The 20,059-nt window shown below is 51.0% G+C and overlaps 1 protein-coding gene across 1 annotated transcript; it reads right to left on the reverse strand.

The window, feature by feature from the left end:
- Window positions 1-886: 886 nt before the first annotated feature.
- Window positions 887-19,721, reverse strand: LOC117740769 (stromelysin-3-like). The gene is made up of 7 exons (XM_034547319.1): window positions 19,393-19,721; window positions 18,889-19,032; window positions 8,144-8,277; window positions 6,142-6,356; window positions 2,896-3,100; window positions 1,117-1,377; window positions 887-1,002 (listed from the first exon to the last, which is right to left on the reverse strand). The coding sequence occupies exons 1-7, from the start codon at window positions 19,719-19,721 to the stop codon at window positions 887-889; spliced, it is 1,404 nt and encodes a 467-aa protein (XP_034403210.1).
- Window positions 19,722-20,059: the final 338 nt, after the last annotated feature.

Below are 20,059 nucleotides of genomic sequence, written 5' to 3' on the forward strand. Positions count from 1 at the left end.
GTGCCGACTGCCCCTCACAGTGGGGTAGTTTACCGGCTGGGGGGCGACATGAAGGTGCCGGTCTGTTCTCATTTCTACCACCTTGGATGAGTGGCCCGATGAGTGGCAAACAAACTACAGGCCAACACCCCATGTGAAGATTAGAAGACAGCAGTGTAGCTTTTGACGGACTCTAAGGGTTTTAGAAGGAGTATATTTGGACACACTAGAGGTGAAATGCCGCCTCCTTATTTTCTTTGGAGCGGATTATTCAATTCAATTTTATTTGTATAGCCCAATATCACACATTTGCCTCAGAGAGCTTTACAAGATCAACATCCTCTGTCCTTGAACACTCACAGCGAAAAAGTCCTCCATTAGGAATATATATATATATATATATATATATATACATATATATATATATATATACACATGTATATATACACACACACACATATATATATATATACACATATATATACATGTATATTTATATACACACACACATACATATATATATATACATATATATATATATATATATATATATATATATATATATACACATACAGACACACACATATATATATATATATGTGTGTGTGTATATAGTTCCTTTTGCGTTCCTCATTCGTTCCCTAGTAACTATTTAAAATGTTGTGTCCCTTACTGTAAAGCTGTAGCCAAGTATAAAATGCTAATTCATTGTTTAAAAATGGTGGTGCAGCTGGCAGTGACTTCGGCAATAATGTGATGTATTTATATGGGTTTTGAGTCATCTTAATGAAATATATCAGCCTCGCGTTTATTTCCAAAATAGCTAGAATGTTCTTTCTGGGGAATTAAGATGACAATGCAGCCACTGCTCTTCACAAGCTTAGTAGATGCATGTGTATGAACTCATTTAGACCGAACAGCCAAAGAAATCCATGCCGATGCTGCGGGGGTAGCCTTCTAGCAGCTTCAACGCCACAGGGTCAAACTTCCAATAGTGTAGCCCACTCAGGAAATTGGCGTAGCCTGTCAGAGGGCGAGAGAAGGCAGCAGTCAACTGTGGACTTGTACCAGTCACTAGGCCAGGGGTCAAACTAACTCATGTGAAAGTTCAAATGTAGTCTTGGTCCCTGTTCTCACCATATCGGTCCTGAAAGGCTGCATCCATATGGCCGGGCACTCCTCTCCACTTGTGCATGCTGCGAGGATGAACAGCTTCTACTCGATTCACTTGAGGGTTGAAGGACCAGTAGGAAGCCGACTTGAAGAGGTAGACTCTCTCAACGCGGTCCTCTTCCCACTTCAAAGCTGCTTGGATATCTGTAACAGGAAGACCCAACTGCCGCACTGAATCTGGTCCTGTAATCTTCCTCTCTGCATCAAACACCCAATAGCTGTCACCTGTCGTGGTAGAAAGATACAAATAAAACCCAGAATGTGACCTTATCTGTTAATATCATTTTGACATATTCAGGACTAAACATAAAGCTGACCTCTATAGCAATACCAAAGAATACCATGATTAGTTTTATTCTGCTGCCCATTGTTTTTGCCACTAAGTGGATTATGTTCTACGATGATTGATTTATATAAATATATATTTCACTTTGACCACATCCAGCTTCACCGATGGACATCGTTGGGTGTGGACTGGAGTGTGCTCACCTGTAACCACCCAGCAGGGATGTCACATGCACTGACACACCCCGTCTCAGGGTGAATCATCCACCCTGACGGCGTGCTGCCGAGGAGCTTTTGACTCCTTTAGCGACTAAGTCTGAGTCTTCAGACTTCCGTTCAGACGTTCCTCAAAGTGCTCTTTCCACTGCTCGCCAACATCCAAGGTCTGCAGTTCTCCTACCCTGCTTAACCAGCCTGAGCCAAGCCCTGCGTTCCCTTCCTGGGTTGATGAACAGTCTCCTAGAGCTTCCTGGAGGCCAACTGAAAGTCCTTCTCTCCTCAAACTTCTCTCACACCAGGTTTTTGCTTTGGCACCCGCCTCAGCTGCAGCCCTTCTTAACAACCATACCATGTTTCCAGGGACCCCTAGACCCCTGTGATGCAGTTTATCATTCTAAAAGGAAAAGGCTAAAGCTTCATTACCCAGGAAAAATAATCGACATTACTGCTTTTTATTTTGAAGTGTTTTGCTAGAGGACTAACCGATGTAGCGCCACCTCAGGTAACACAATTGGCTGAGGTTGCTGGAATGTAAACTTCCCTAAACCCAATAAAGAGGAGGCCAGACATTAGCCCAAACCCTGGTACACTAGCATGGCTGAAGAGAAACAAAGGACGACCCGACCACTGAGCCACAGTCGCTCCTCATCACAGGTCTCATTACAGACCAATGCACACTGCTTTGGCCTAGTCTGATTCAAGGGCTCTGCCTCGACTGCCCACCAAATACACTCCTGGTGGCGAGGAGAACAAAACAACAATACAAATGGTTTTCTACTTCGCTGCTTTCATTTCTTATTGTTTAACTGGGAGTACAAGTACTTTCAGTGATTACCCTCCAATATCTAACACACTTTTTTAAACATGTCCACCAACACTTTAATCTCATTCAAGTCCCAGATTATCACTTTAATATAAAAAAGAAAGTGCTTCAGCACAAACTTACATTTTACACGTTCAGATACATTTCTCACCTATACTTTGATTAACGATACAACTCCTATTCAAACTTTCACTTAAAATGGTATTTGATACAACTTCACTCAGCACTTACACTTTGACTTCACTGAAAGGCCTTTAGCACCCCCACTTTGAGTGCTATTTAATCGTCTTTGGGTGGCCTATTTGAGCTATGACTCCAACCGTTATGGTATTTTACATTTCAAATGTTTAAACCGCAACTTTTCAGCAGTGAGCATGCACACATTGTCTTTTCAAGTTGGCTTCTGTGTGACCAACCTTGGAAGAACCAGATGTTGCCAGACTTGTCTTCATACGCAGCATTGATGTGGTCAGGAATGCCTCTCCAGTGGCGGGAAGCCAAAGCTGGATAGCCAGCTTGTAGCCGGCCATCACGGATACGCCAGACGTACCGAGACTTAAAGAAGAACATCTCTCCCCTGATCATGGATACGGCATCAAAGTTTGTTCTGCAGGCGTCCGGCTGGAGAACAACAACAAACACAGCAGCAGTTTTGTCTGTGGACGAATATGTGTATTCAATATAAGAAGGTGAAATCCTGACACACATGAAGCTTTGAGGCCCGTTAGGGCTCTTGTCCTGTCTTCTACTTGTGTTAGACATTGTCCTAGATATCATGATAATGTAATAGGTTAGTAATGTACACCCGTTCCAAACAGCAGTGAGCACCAACCAGGATTTCAACGTTGAGAGTTCTGGTATTCCGTCTGAACATCTAAGACCTGTGTTTGCCGTCTTTTCAACCAGCTGAAACGCGGTTACATTGATGGGTCTCAAAACCCCAATCTGTGGGTCAGTGGTTAGCGGGTCCGTCTTTCAATCTGAGGATCGGTGGTTCGATGCCAGACCCTAGCCCTAGTCTATGTGTCATTGAGCAAGACACCTTGAATTGCTCCCTGCAGCTGTTCTACCTCACCGACCGCTCTTACCTGGTAACCTGGAGAGGATCTGTGTCTGAGCCTTGTCCTCTGACTACTGGGGTCCCTCAGGGTTCAGTCCTTGGTCCTCTTCTCTTCTCTCTGTACACCAACTCTCTCTCTGTAATTCTCTCTCATGGCTTCTCCTACCACAGCTATGCTGACGACACCCAACTGATCCTCTCGTTTCCCCAATCCGATACACAGGTAGCAGCACGAATCTCTGCCTGTCTGACTGACATCTCTCAGTGGATGTCTGACCGACATCTCTCAGTGGATGTCTGACCGACATCTCTCAGTGGATGTCCGCTCACCACCTGAAAATTAACCCGGACAAGACTGAACTTCTCCTCCTTTCAGGAAAAGGCTCTCCCACCCACAACCTAACTATTAACTTCAACAACTCAGTGCTGGCTCGGACTCTGACTGCCAGGAACCTCGGTGTGACGCTCGACAGTCAACTCTCCCTGACTGCCAACATTACCGCAACAACACGCTCCTGTAGGTACATGCTGTACAACATCAGGAGAATACGACCCCTCCTCACTCAGAAGGCGGCACAGGCTCTGGTCCAGGCTCTGGGCATCTCACGGCTGGACTATTGCAACTCCCTCCTGGCAGGTCTACCTGCTAATGCCATTCGACCTCTACAGCTCATCCAGAATGCAGCTGCTCGACTGGTCTTCAACCTCCCGAAATGTACCCACAATCCTCCGCGACCTTCACTGGTTACCGGTGGCTGCAGCATCCGCTTCAAAACATTGGTACTTGCATACCGTGCTGCGAACAGATCTGGTCCGGTCTACATCCAGGACATGGTCTAACCTCACACCCAGGACATGGTCTAACCTCACACCCAGGACATGGTCTAAATTCACACCCAGGACATGGTCTAACCTCACACCCAGGACATGGTCTAACCTCACACCCAGGACATGGTCTAACCTCACATCCAGGACATGGTCTTTGCTCGGCTTCTGCCAATCGGCTTGTAGCTCCTTCACTTCGAGCTAACCACTCTACGAAGTCACGAAGTCTCTACGTTTGCTGTGCTGGCTCCTCATTGGTGGAACGAGCTCCCCATTGACATCAGGACAGCAGAAAGTCTCTACATCTTCCGTCGCAAACTAAAAACACATCTTTTTCGACTATACCTTGAATAGGGAGGGTAGAGCCGTAGTAGCACTCTAGTAGCACTTAAATGTCCCTTACCGATAGCACTTTGTTGTTTAGCACTTTAGTAGCACTTACTCTCTTACTGATAGTACTCTGTAGTTTAACGTTATTGAAGAAATTGTACTTTCTTGATTCTTGTTGTTCTGAGTTTGGACTCATGGTTTAATGCACTTATTGTAAGTCGCTTTGGATAAAAGCGTCAGCTAAATGAAATGTAATGTAATGTAATGTTCTACGTTTCTACGTATGAATATAAGTCGCTTTGGATAAAAGCGCCAGCTAAATGAACTGTAATGTTTGAGAATGTTGATGATTTGTAGTAGATTGAAACGTCATAAATATGGAACTATAGCCGTTGTGCTGCCAACAAGACGTCTCCAGAACACAATGGGAGTGTGTGCTTACTGCTGGAACACAATGCCAGGAACTTAGGCTCAGACCGGAGACTCGGCATCGGACTTGTGGAGCGGAGGAATAAACGGGAGGTTTCACGCTAACGACATACTTGTAATACTTGAACTACTTGATTCCAATAATGCAAACTGAAATTAGCACCATGATGCTAGCTTGTGGCGTTAGCATATTAGCTTGTAGCATGGACCAACAGTAAACATGTGTGTGTAAGTTAATGTTGGCGACTGCCTTTCTGTCACTGAAATGTGCTTTTTATGACATCACATGTAAAATACACAACATAATGCAAGTGGAGCCGAAATATATCTGAAATATGGCAGACCATCTGAAAACGGGTTCTTGGTGGTTTTTAGAACATTGAAAGAAGAAGAGGGAGATGTTATTATTTTTACTGTGTATTTTCTCTTTCATTGTACTTGTATTTAAAGAACATTGTTCATGTTATATTTAAATTGTTGCATAATAAATACAAATGACGCCATATTTTACATTTTGAGTTTAAAAGTACAGTGATGGATAAAAGACGTTTAAAAGGGAACGTTTTTTCACCGACTATTTGAAGACGTTGATTAAACGTTCACATTGAGATCATAATTCACAGAGATTTGCAATTTTGGCTTTCAACTGAGAAATATGGATGTGGTTTCTTAGTTATGCAAATAATGATCTACTATTATTAGCACAATGTAGAGGACGGGAACATTAAATCAATGTCTTCAAATAGTCTGTGATTGAAGGTTCACTTGTGAACCATTTTTGAACGTCTTTTCATCGTCGTTTTATGAAAGAATATTCATAGAAAAAATATTAAAATATCTTGAATTAATAAAACATATATACACATAAATAAAATGAAACCACAAAACCAAAACAATAAATAAATAAGCATATGTTGTATGATAAGTTGGTATTGTAAAATTGATCGAGGTCTTGTCCATATATTGTACGATAAATCAATAACATAACCATCGAGACAGGCCATAATTATTGTCTCACCATTCCAATGTCAATCTCATTGGTCTCCGTCATTTCGGGCTGTGAGTGCAGAGGGGGGCCATAAAGATACTGGATGCCCCTCTTGTCATCCTCGCTGAGCTGCAGAGGGTAGGAGTCACTGTAGAAAGGACACATCACAGCATCAGGCTCCAGGGAGTGCTGCAGGCCAAGGACATGGCCAAACTCATGCGCTGCCACTTGTGCGAGATCAGTGCCTAAACATGACAGCAGAGCATAAAGGGACACTGAAGTAAGTTGTAGAATCTGTTACTAGAATTAAACAGTTTTTAAACTAGGTTGTTCAACATTCATTCATTCAAAATGTAAGCCTTGAAAATCATTGAGGTTCACCTTATTTGCAATGATTACGACAAACACAGATAATGAATGGAAACAAAAGGATTGCACACTGAGGTGAAGTGGTTTTAGAGAATCGTCTTGAACTGTCCAGGCGGAGAGTCAAACTTGTTGCAGATAATTCGATGCGTTTGGTGCACAAAAACTAAAGGCAGATTTCCCAAGTTCAGAATAAACCTGTGGGATTTAAACATAAAACATAAAATAAGCATTGTGAGGGGCGTGGTATCAACTGTGAGGGGCGTGGTATCAACTGAAAGGGGCGTGGTATCAACTGTGAGGGGCGTGGTATCAACTGTGAGGGGCGTGGTGTCAACTGAGAGGGGCGTGGTGTCAACTGAGAGGGGCGTGGTATCAACTGTGCGGGGCGTGGTGTCAACTGAGAGGCGTGGTATCAACTGTGAGGGGCGTGGTATCAACTGTGAGGCGTGGTATCAACTGTGAGGCGTGGTATCAACTGTGAGGGGCGTGGTATCAACTGTGAGGCGTGGTATCAACTGTGAGGGGCGTGGTATCAACTGTGAGGCGTGGTATCAACTGTGAGGGGCGTGGTATCAACTGTGAGGCGTGGTATCAACTGTGAGGGGCGTGGTATCAACTGTGAGGGGCGTGGTGTCAACTGAGAGGGGCGTGGTATCAACTGAGAGGCGTGGTATCAACTGTGAGGGGCGTGGTATCAACTGTGAGGGGCGTGGTGTCAACTGAGAGGGGCATGGTATCAACTGAGAGGCGTGGTATCAACTGTGAGGGGCGTGGTGTCAACTGAGAGGCGTGGTATCAACTGTGAGGGGCGTGGTGTCAACTGAGAGGGGCATGGTATCAACTGAGAGGCGTGGTATCAACTGTGAGGGGCGTGGTGTCAACTGAGAGGCGTGGTATCAACTGAGAGGCGTGGTATCAACTGTGAGGGGCGTGGTATCAACTGTGAGGGGCGTGGTATCAACTGTGAGGCGTGGTATCAACTGTGAGGCGTGGTATCAACTGTGAGGGGTGGTATCAACTGTGAGGGGTGTGGTATCAATTGTGAGGGGTGTGGTATCAACTGTGAGGCGTGATATCAACTGAGAGGCGTGGTATCAACTGTGAGGCGTGGTATCAACTGAGAGGGGCGTGGTATCAACTGAGAGGCGTGGTATCAACTGTGAGGGGCGTGGTATCAACTGAGAGGGGCGTGGTATCAACTGAGAGGCGTGGTATCAACTGAGAGGCATGGTATCAACTGTGAGGGGCGTGGTATCAACTGTGAGGCGTGGTATCAACTGTGAGGGGCGTGGTATCAACTGAGAGGCGTGGTATCAACTGTGAGGGGCGTGGTATCAACTGAGAGGCGTGGTATCAACTGTGAGGGGCGTGGTATCAACTGTGAGGCGTGGTATCAACTGTGAGGGGCGTGGTATCAACTGAGAGGGGCGTGGTATCAACTAAGAGGGGCGTGGCATCAACTGTGAGGGAAGTGGTATCAACTGTGAGGGGCTTGGTATCAACTGTGAGGGGTGTGGTATCAACTGTGAGGGGCTTGGTATCAACTGAGGGAACCGGTTCCACGCCCCCCTCAACCACGTTGGCTTCAGGAGACACCTTTTGTTACTGGTAAAAACCTAAAACAAGATCTCCATTTACCTGGAGCTATTACAAACGTACTCACCCACAATGTTGCCCACTGTCCAATTTTCGTCATAGTCAAAGTGGACTTCGCCCTCTCGGTGTGTCCTGGGGAAAAAGGCGTGGGCGAGGATTCCTCCAGGACCATCAAACGGTAAGCTGTCACCATGCCAGTACCTACACAAGCACTTCTTTTATTGTAAGCAAGCAATTCAATATGTATTATAACACATTTGAAGCTATTTATGTTGGAAATCCTGGTGGGAAAATAAAAAAGAGAAATCAAAACCTCAATAGCAACATTTTGAGGGCTCTCTAAACCACATTTGTCACTTGCAATTGTCACAAAAGGTTATTGTGAGCAGCAGTTTTCATTATTCAAATTGCAATACAGTTATTATATATATTAATATGAATAGTGAGTGTAAGAAATGATTTTGCACTGAGACACTTTACTTGAGGGAGGAGGTTTACCCCGTTGCTACGCATTCTTTCAAAGAGGTTTGATAAGTTGATCCAAAAAAATATTGTGTATATTGTATATATAGTATTGGATGTACAATGGACAGCAAAATGAATAATCCTAATTATAAAAGATACTTTAAAAGTAAAGCCTTAATAACTATCGTCCAGAGAACTATCCTCATGAACTGCAATTCAAGCAACACCATACATAAAAATAATATTAATAAAAATAATAATGATGATACATTACATTTTAATGGCCTCCAACATAAACACTACAACAGAACAGAGAGAACATGGAGGAAACCCACGCTAACACAAGGAGAACGTGGAGGGAACCCACGCTGACACAAGGAGAACGTGGAGGGAACCCACGCTGACACAAGGAGAACGTGGAGGGAATCCATGCTGACACATGGAGAACGTGGAGGGAACCCACGCTGACACGGGGAGAACGTGGAGGGAACCCACGCTGACACAAGGAGAACGTGGAGGGAACCCATGCTGACACGGTGAGAACGTGGAGGGAACCCATGCTGACACGGGGAGAACGTGGAGGGAACCCACGCTGACACAAAGAGAACGTGGAAAGAACCCACGCTGACACAAAGAGAACGTGGAGGGAACCCACGCTGACACAAGGAGAATGTGTAGGGAACCCACGCTGACACAAGGAGAACGTGGAGGGAATCCATGCTGACACATGGAGAACGTGGAGGGAACCCACGCTGACACGGGGAGAACGTGGAGGGAACCCACGCTGACACAAGGAGAACGTGGAGGGAACCCATGCTGACACGGTGAGAACGTGGAGGGAACCCATGCTGACACGGGGAGAACGTGGAGGGAACCCACGCTGACACAAAGAGAACGTGGAAAGAACCCACGCTGACACAAAGAGAACGTGGAGGGAACCCACGCTGACACAAGGAGGATGTGGAGGGACCCCATGCTGACACAAGGAGAACATGGAGGGAACCCATGCTGACACAAGGAGAACGTGGAGGGAACCCATGCTGACACAAATAGAATGTGGAGGGAACCCACGCTGACACGGGGAGAATGTGGAGGGAACCCATGCTGACACGGGGAGAACGTGGAGGGAACCCATGCTGACACGGGGAGAACGTGGAGGGAACCCACGCTTACAAGGAGAGAACGTGGAGGGAACCCACGCTGACACGGGGAGAACGTGGAGGGAACCCACGCTGACACGAGGAGAACGTGGAGGGAACCCATGCTGACACGGTGAGAACGTGGAGGGAACCCATGCTGACACGGGGAGAACGTAGAGGGAACCCACGCTGACACAGGGAGAACGTGGAGGGAACCCACGCTAACACGGAGAGAACATGGAGGGAACCAACGCTGACACAAGGAGAGAACGTGGAGTGAACCCACGCTGACAGAGGAAGAATGTGGAGGGAACCCACGCTGACACGGGGAGAACGTGGAGGGAATCCATGCTGACACGGGGAGAACGTAGAGGGAACCCATGCTGACACAAGGAGTACGTGGAGGGAACCCACGCTGACACGGGGAGAACGTGGAGGGAACCCACGCTGACACGGGGAGAAAGTGGAGGGAACACACGCTGACACAAGGAGGAGGTGGAGGGAATCCATGCTGACACGGGGAGAATGTGGAGGGAACCCACGTTCACATGGGGAGAACGTGGAGGGAACCCACGCTGACACAAGGAGAACGTGGAGGGAACCCACGCTGACACGGGGAGAACGTGGAGGGAACCCATGCTGACAAAAGGAGGATGTGGAGGGAACCCATGCTGACACAGGGAGAATGTGGAGGGAACCCACGCTGACACGGGGAGAACGTGGAGGGAACCCACGCTGACACAAGGAGGATGTGGAGGGAACCCATGCTGACACAAGGAGAACATGGAGGGAACCCATGCTGACACAAGGAGAACGTGAAGGGAACCCATGCTGACACGGGAAGAACGTGGAGGGAACCCACGCTGACACAAATAGAATGTGGAGGGAACCCACGCTGACACAAGGAGAACATGGAGGGAACCCATGCTGACACGGGGAGAATGTGGAGGGAACCCATGCTGACACGGGGAGAACGTGGAGGGAACCCATGCTGACACGGGGAGAACGTGGAGGGAACCCACGCTGACACAGGGAGAACGTGGAGGGAACCCACGCTGACACGGGGAGAACGTGGAGGGAACCCATGCTGACACGGGGAAAACGTGGAGGGAACACACGCTGACACAAGGAGAACGTGGAGGGAACCCACGCTGACACTAGGAGAACGTGGAGGGAACCCACGCTGACACAAGGAGGATGTGGAGGGAACCCATGCTGACACGGGGAGAATATGGAGGGAACCCACGCTGACACGGAGAGAACGTGGAGGGAACCCACGCTGACACAAGGAGAGAACGTGGAGTGAACCCACGATGACACAGGGAGAATGTGGAGGGAACCCACGCTGACACGGGGAGAACGTGGAGGGAACCCATGCTGACACAAGGAGAACGTGGAGGGAACCCACGCTGACACAAGGAGAACGTGGAGGGAACCCACGCTGACACAGGGAGAACGTGGAGGGAACCCACGCTGACACAAGGAGAATGTGGAGGGAACCCACGCTGACACGGGGAGAACGTGGAGGGAACACACGCTGACACAAGGAGAACGTGGAGGGAACACACGCTGACACGAGGAAAACGTGGAGGGAACACACGCTGACACAAGGAGAACGTGGAGGGAACCCACGCTGACACTAGGAGGATGTGGAGGGAACCCACGCTGACACGGGGAGAACGTGGAGTGAACCCACGCTGACACAAGGAGAACGTGGAGGGAACCCACACTGACATGGGGAGAACGTGGAGGGAATTCATGCTGACACGGGGAGAACGTGGAGGGAACCCACGCTGACACGGGGAGAACGTGGAGGGAATCCATGCTGACACGGGGAGAACGTGGAGGGAACCCACGCTGACACGGGGAGAACGTGGAGGGAACCCACGCTGACACGGGGAGAACGTGGAGGGAACCCACGCTGACACGGGGAGAATGTGGAGGGAACACACGCTGACACGGGGAGAACGTGGAGGGAACCCACGCTGACACACGGAGAACGTGGAGGGAACCCACGCTGACACGGGGAGAACGTGGAGGGAACCCACGCTGACACAGGGAGAACGTGGAGGGAACCCACGCTGACACAAGGAGAATGTGGAGGGAACCCACGCTGACACGGGGAGAACGTGGAGGGAACACACGCTGACACAAGGAGAACGTGGAGGGAACACACGCTGACACAGGGAAAACGTGGAGGGAACACACGCTGACACGGAGAGAACGTGGAGGGAACCCACGCTGACACGGGGAGAACGTGGAGGGAACCCATGCTGACACGGGGAGAACGTGGAGTGAACCCACGCTGACACAAGGAGAACGTGGAGGGAACCCACACTGACATGGGGAGAACGTGGAGGGAATCCATGCTGACACGGGGAGAACGTGGAGGGAACCCACGCTGACACGGAGAAAACGTGGAGGGAACCCACGCTGACACGGGGAGAACGTGGAGGGAACCCACGCTGACACGGGGAGAATGTGGAGGGAACCCACACTGACATGGGGAGAACGTGGAGGGAATCCACGCTGACACCGGGAGAATGTGGAGGGAACCCACGCTGACATGGGGAGAACGTGGAGGGAACACACGCTGACACAAGGAGAACGTGGAGGGAACCCACGCTGACACAAGGAGGATGTGGAGGGAACCCACGCTGACACGGGGAGAACGTGGAGGGAACCCATGCTGACACGGGGAGAACATGGAGGGAACACACGCTGACACGGGGAGAATGCGGAGGGAACCCACACTGACACGGGGAGAACGTGGAGGGAACCCACGCTGACACAAGGATAATGTGGAGGGAACCCACGCTGACAAAGGGAGAACATGGAGGGAACCCACGCTGACACAAGGAGAATTTGGAGGGAACCCACGCTGACACAAGGAGAATGTGGAGGGAACCCACGCTGACACAAGGAGAACGTGGAGGGAACCCATGCTGACACGGGGAGAACATGGAGGGAACACACGCTGACACGAGGAGAATGTGGAGGGAACCCACGCTGACACTGAGAGAACGAGGATGGAACCCACGCTGACACAATGATGATGTGGAGGGAACCCATGCTGACACGGGGAGAACGTGGAGGGAACCCACGCTGACACAAGGATGATGTGGAGGGAACCCATGCTGACACGGGGAGAATGCGGAGGGAACCCACGCTGACACGGGGAGAACATGGAGGGAACCAACGCTGACACAAGGAGAGAACGTGGAGGGAACCCACGCTGACACGGGGAGAACGTGGAGGGAACCCACTTTGACATGGGGAGAACGTGGAGGGAATCCATGCTGACACGGGGAGAACGTGGAGGGAACCCACGCTGACACAGAGAAAACGTGGAGGGAACCCACGCTGACACGGGGAGAACGTGGAGGGAACCCACGCTGACACGGGGAGAATGTGGAGGGAACACACGCTGACACAAGGAGGATGTGGAGGGAACCCACGCTGACACACGGAGAACGTGGAGGGAACCCACGCTGACACGGGGAGAACGTGGAGGGAACCCACGCTGACACGGGGAGAACGTGGAGGGAACCCACACTGACACGGGGAGAACGTGGAGGGAATCCACGCTGACACAGGGAGAACGTGGAGGGAACCCACACTGACATGGGGAGAACGTGGAGGGAATCCACGCTGACACGGGGAGAATGTGGAGGGAACCCACGCTGACATGGGGAGAACGTGGAGGGAACACACGCTGACACAAGGAGAACGTGGAGGGAACCCACGCTGACACAAGGAGGATGTGGAGGGAACCCACGCTGACACGGGGAGAACGTGGAGGGAACCCATGCTGACACGGGGAGAACATGGAGGGAACACACGCTGACACGGGGAGAATGCGGAGGGAACCCACACTGACACGGGGAGAACGTGGAGGGAACCCACTTTGACATGGGGAGAACGTGGAGGGAATCCATGCTGACACGGGGAGAACGTGGAGGGAACCCACGCTGACACAGAGAAAACGTGGAGGGAACCCACGCTGACACGGGGAGAACGTGGAGGGAACCCACGCTGACACGGGGAGAATGTGGAGGGAACACACGCTGACACAAGGAGGATGTGGAGGGAACCCACGCTGACACACGGAGAACGTGGAGGGAACCCACGCTGACACGGGGAGAACGTGGAGGGAACCCACGCTGACACGGGGAGAACGTGGAGGGAACCCACACTGACACGGGGAGAACGTGGAGGGAATCCACGCTGACACAGGGAGAACGTGGAGGGAACCCACACTGACATGGGGAGAACGTGGAGGGAACACACGCTGACACAAGGAGAACGTGGAGGGAACCCACGCTGACACAAGGAGGATGTGGAGGGAATCCACGCTGACACGGGGAGAATGTGGAGGGAACCCACGCTGACATGGGGAGAACGTGGAGGGAACACACGCTGACACAAGGAGAACGTGGAGGGAACCCACGCTGACACAAGGAGGATGTGGAGGGAACCCACGCTGACACGGGGAGAACGTGGAGGGAACCCATGCTGACACGGGGAGAACATGGAGGGAACACACGCTGACACGGGGAGAATGCGGAGGGAACCCACACTGACACGGGGAGAACGTGGAGGGAACCCACGCTGACACAAGGATAATGTGGAGGGAACCCACGCTGACAAAGGGAGAACATGGAGGGAACCCACGCTGACACAAGGAGAATTTGGAGGGAACCCACGCTGACACGGGGAGAACGTGGAGGGAACCCATGCTGACACGGGGAAAACGTGGAGGGAACACACGCTGACACAAGGAGAACGTGGAGGGAACCCACGCTGACACTAGGAGAACGTGGAGGGAACCCACGCTGACACAAGGAGGATGTGGAGGGAACCCATGCTGACACGGGGAGAATATGGAGGGAACCCACGCTGACACGGAGAGAACGTGGAGGGAACCCACGCTGACACAAGGAGAGAACGTGGAGTGAACCCACGATGACACAGGGAGAATGTGGAGGGAACCCACGCTGACACGGGGAGAACGTGGAGGGAACCCATGCTGACACAAGGAGAACGTGGAGGGAACCCATGCTGACACAAGGAGAACGTGGAGGGAACCCACGCTGACACAGGGAGAACGTGGAGGGAACCCACGCTGACACAAGGAGAATGTGGAGGGAACCCACGCTGACACGGGGAGAACGTGGAGGGAACACACGCTGACACAAGGAGAACGTGGAGGGAACACACGCTGACACGGGGAAAACGTGGAGGGAACACACGCTGACACAAGGAGAACGTGGAGGGAACCCACGCTGACACTAGGAGGATGTGGAGGGAACCCACGCTGACACGGGGAGAACGTGGAGTGAACCCACGCTGACACAAGGAGAACGTGGAGGGAACCCACACTGACATGGGGAGAACGTGGAGGGAATCCATGCTGACACGGGGAGAACGTGGAGGGAACCCACGCTGACACGGGGAGAACGTGGAGGGAATCCATGCTGACACGGGGAGAACGTGGAGGGAACCCACGCTGACACGGAGAGAACGTGGAGGGAACCCACGCTGACACGGGGAGAACGTGGAGGGAACCCACGCTGACACGGGGAGAATGTGGAGGGAACACACGCTGACACAAGGAGGATGTGGAGGGAACCCACGCTGACACACGGAGAACGTGGAGGGAACCCACGCTGACACGGGGAGAACGTGGAGGGAACCCACGCTGACACAGGGAGAACGTGGAGGGAACCCACGCTGACACAAGGAGAATGTGGAGGGAACCCACGCTGACACGGGGAGAACGTGGAGGGAACACACGCTGACACAAGGAGAACGTGGAGGGAACACACGCTGACACAGGGAAAACGTGGAGGGAACACACGCTGACACGGAGAGAACGTGGAGGGAACCCACGCTGACACGGGGAGAACGTGGAGGGAACCCATGCTGACACGGGGAGAACGTGGAGTGAACCCACGCTGACACAAGGAGAACGTGGAGGGAACCCACACTGACATGGGGAGAACGTGGAGGGAATCCATTCTGACACGGGGAGAACGTGGAGGGAACCCACGCTGACACGGAGAAAACGTGGAGGGAACCCACGCTGACACGGGGAGAACGTGGAGGGAACCCACGCTGACACGGGGAGAATGTGGAGGGAACACACGCTGACACAAGGAGGATGTGGAGGGAACCCACGCTGACACACGGAGAACGTGGAGGGAACCCACGCTGACACGGGGACAACGTGGAGGGAACCCACACTGACATGGGGAGAACGTGGAGGGAATCCACGCTGACACCGGGAGAATGTGGAGGGAACCCACGCTGACATGGGGAGAACGTGGAGGGAACACACGCTGACACAAGGAGAACGTGGAGGGAACCCACGCTGACACAAGGAGGATGTGGAGGGAACCCACGCTGACACGGGGAGAACGTGGAGGGAACCCATGCTGACACGGGGAGAACATGGAGGGAACACACGCTGACACGGGGAGAATGCGGAGGGAACCCACACTGACACGGGGAGAACGTGGAGGGAACCCACGCTGACACAAGGATAATGTGGAGGGAACCCACGCTGACAAAGGGAGAACATGGAGGGAACCCACGCTGACACAAGGAGAATTTGGAGGGAACCCACGCTGACACAAGGAGAATGTGGAGGGAACCCACGCTGACACAAGGAGAACGTGGAGGGAACCCATGCTGACACGGGGAGAACATGGAGGGAACACACGCTGACACGAGGAGAATGTGGAGGGAACCCACGCTGACACGGAGAGAACGAGGATGGAACCCACGCTGACACAATGATGATGTGGAGGGAACCCATGCTGACACGGGGAGAACGTGGAGGGAACCCACGCTGACACAAGGATGATGTGGAGGGAACCCATGCTGACACGGGGAGAATGCGGAGGGAACCCACGCTGACACGGGGAGAACATGGAGGGAACCAACGCTGACACAAGGAGAGAACGTGGAGGGAACCCACGCTGACACGGGGAGAACGTGGAGGGAACCCACTTTGACATGGGGAGAACGTGGAGGGAATCCATGCTGACACGGGGAGAACGTGGAGGGAACCCACGCTGACACAGGGAGAACGTGGAGGGAACCCACGCTGACACGGGGAGAACGTGGAGGGAACCCACGCTGACACGGGGAGAATGTGGAGGGAACACACGCTGACACAAGGAGGATGTGGAGGGAACCCACGCTGACACTGGGAGAACGTGGAGGGAACCCACGCTGACACGGGGAGAACGTGGAGGGAACCCACGCTGACACGGGGAGAACGTGGAGGGAACCCACGCTGACACGGGGAGAACGTGGAGGGAATCCACGCTGACACAGGGAGAACGTGGAGGGAACCCACACTGACATGGGGAGAACGTGGAGGGAATCCACGCTGACACGGGGAGAATGTGGAGGGAACCCACGCTGACATGGGGAGAACGTGGAGGGAACACACGCTGACACAAGGAGAACGTGGAGGGAACCCACGCTGACACAAGGAGGATGTGGAGGGAACCCACGCTGACACGGGGAGAACGTGGAGGGAACCCATGCTGACACGGGGAGAACATGGAGGGAACACACGCTGACACGGGGAGAATGCGGAGGGAACCCACACTGACACGGGGAGAACGTGGAGGGAACCCACGCTGACACAAGGATAATGTGGAGGGAACCCACGCTGACAAAGGGAGAACATGGAGGGAACCCACGCTGACACAAGGAGAATTTGGAGGGAACCCACGCTGACACAGAGAGAACGTGGAGGGAACCCACGCTGACACAAGGAGAATGTGGAGGGAACCCACGCTGACACAAGGAGAACGTGGAGGGAACCCATGCTGACACGGGGAGAACATGGAGGGAACACACGCTGACACAAGGAGAATTTGGAGGGAACCCACGCTGACACAGAGAGAACGTGGAGGGAACCCACGCTGACACAAGGATAATGTGGAGGGAACCCACGCTGACAAAGGGAGAACATGGAGGGAACCCACGCTGACACAAGGAGAATTTGGAGGGAACCCACGCTGACACGGATAGAACGTGGAGGGAACCCACGCTGACACAAGGAGAATGTGGAGGGAACCCACGCTGACACAAGGAGAATTTGGAGGGAACCCACGCTGACACGGAGAGAACGTGGAGGGAACCCACGCTGACACGGAGAGAACGTGGAGGGAACCCACCCTGACACAGGGAGAATGTGGAGGGAACCCAAGCTGACACGGAGAGAACGTGCAGGGAACCCACGCTGACACGGGGAGAACGTGGAGGGAACCCAAGCTGACACGGAGAGAACGTGGAGGGAACCCACGCTGACACGGGGAGAACGTGGAGGGAACCCAAGCTGACACAAGGATAATGTGGAGGGAACCCACGCTGACACGGGGAGAATGTGAGCTTGAGCTTGATGTTTGGTGATTAGTGTGCTTACCTTAATGACAGACATACATATAAATGCCTTTTGGATTTTGAATTTCCATTTTCCTTTATCATTCATGTGTTTAACCGTATGATTTTCAAATATGGACAAATGTATTAACATAACCTTATGACTGTGTGGACATCCAGTCCAAATGTGTTGACATTATGACCATTATATGAGGCCTACATGTTCACTGTTTTCAGTGTTTGGGAGGATCCACACATCAACCAACAAATAATAACTTTGCAGTGAAATACCATCTGTTTAAAAAACTAGACATATTAAAGTGATTTGAAAACATGGTTGTTCTACCTCCGATGACGACTGGAGAAATTAAAGAGATTATTATTTGGTTTGAAGTGATGTCAGGCTTTTATTAACAAATAGACAATGGGGCAGGTGTAAGGTAAAAACGTAATATTAATAATGGAAATTATAAACTTTATTTATGTAGTGCTCTTCAAAATTCTCAAAGGCACTTTAAAATCATCATAAAAGAGCTACACACTAAAACATAACTTGTTTGGCTTTTCCTGCTCTGAACATTCATAGGAGTGATCACGTGATCTCGTACATCTCGTGTATTACACATTTCTTTACCACTCTAGATCATCAAGAGTTGATTCTCTGGAGGTGCTTTGGTAGCTCACATTTCCATACTGTCCTCAAATAGTTTTACAAAACAAAAGGAAGTGTATCCTCTGAAATCCACTGTGTTACGGTGGCTATTAACAACCTGAGTTGTGTTGCCTGCTGGTGCACCTTTCTTACCTGTTGAAGTCAATAATGATGTCAGCTGTGTCAGAGGTGACCTCTCTGAAGGTCAAAGGAGTCACTGCACTCCACACTCCAAATGCCTCCTGGAGGACGTGCCGCACTTTGCCCTCACTCATCTGCCAGGGGAAACGCACAATCCTATTGGACGCACACACACATCCTATAAACATCTGCATCCTATAACCTTATACAGCTGACTTGAGAACCTAACTGTAACTCATTCTGCAATAGTAGAATTCTGTAAATATGATCACATTATGCAACTATCTGATAATGTTACTCCATTAAAATATACTCTAACAACTCCAAAGCTGTCTAATTGTACATGTTGCAGGGAATGTTATTATCAAAGGGAGGACGTCCTCCCCTGGAGCATCACTGTATTTGTTTTGGCCAATCACAGATTCAATAGATGACATTAAAGTGACAGAAAGCGCCCCACCCTAATGGAGGACTCCTACAACTGAACAAACTAATGGGCTTATTTGTGTTTCTTACTTGTAAGTGAGGTGTGTCTTTTCCCAGCGCCCTCCAAACAGCGCAAACCGCTTCCTGCGCTGCTGTCTACTCAGACCTCCATTCTTCTCCTTCCGGTTATAGTGCGACAGGCCAACCTGCGTCCAGCTGGGATAGTCTGGGACTCCACAGCGAGGACGCTTCCAGAACTCCCCTGTGTCGTTGTTGGATGCCAGTACCGACTTCAGATGGAACTCTTTGTTGAGCGTGTCCTGTTGGTGTTTCCCCCTCTTCTTCAGGTCAACGTGACTGTTGTTGTGAGGCCAGACCTTCAAACCAAAGCAGTCATTCAGGTCATCATACAGAAACATGATCAATAATAATACATATTATTCAGTTGGAAAATGAATAATATGTATTATTACATGCTGATGGTACCATATTGCATGCTGTCAGCTTTAGTGAAGCCTTCTCCAGGCCACAGTCTGCTTTAAGAGCCACAGTCAGCTGTCCCATTGCCCTCTGATTGTTGGTGCAGTTCAGGTTCAGAGTTGCTGAGTAGGCCGTTTGAAAGAAAACAAGCTGGACACACACTGTGGAGACGATGGTGTAACCTGTCACAGGGCTGTGCTTCCTTGTCTTGCATTACTAGTTCTAGTCTTCTTTTCTTTCCAAGGTTAACAAGAAACAGACCAACATGTGACAAACA

The sequence above is a fragment of the Cyclopterus lumpus genome, chromosome 12 (genome assembly GCF_009769545.1).
Source record: "Cyclopterus lumpus isolate fCycLum1 chromosome 12, fCycLum1.pri, whole genome shotgun sequence".
Lineage (NCBI taxonomy): Eukaryota > Metazoa > Chordata > Actinopteri > Perciformes > Cyclopteridae > Cyclopterus > Cyclopterus lumpus.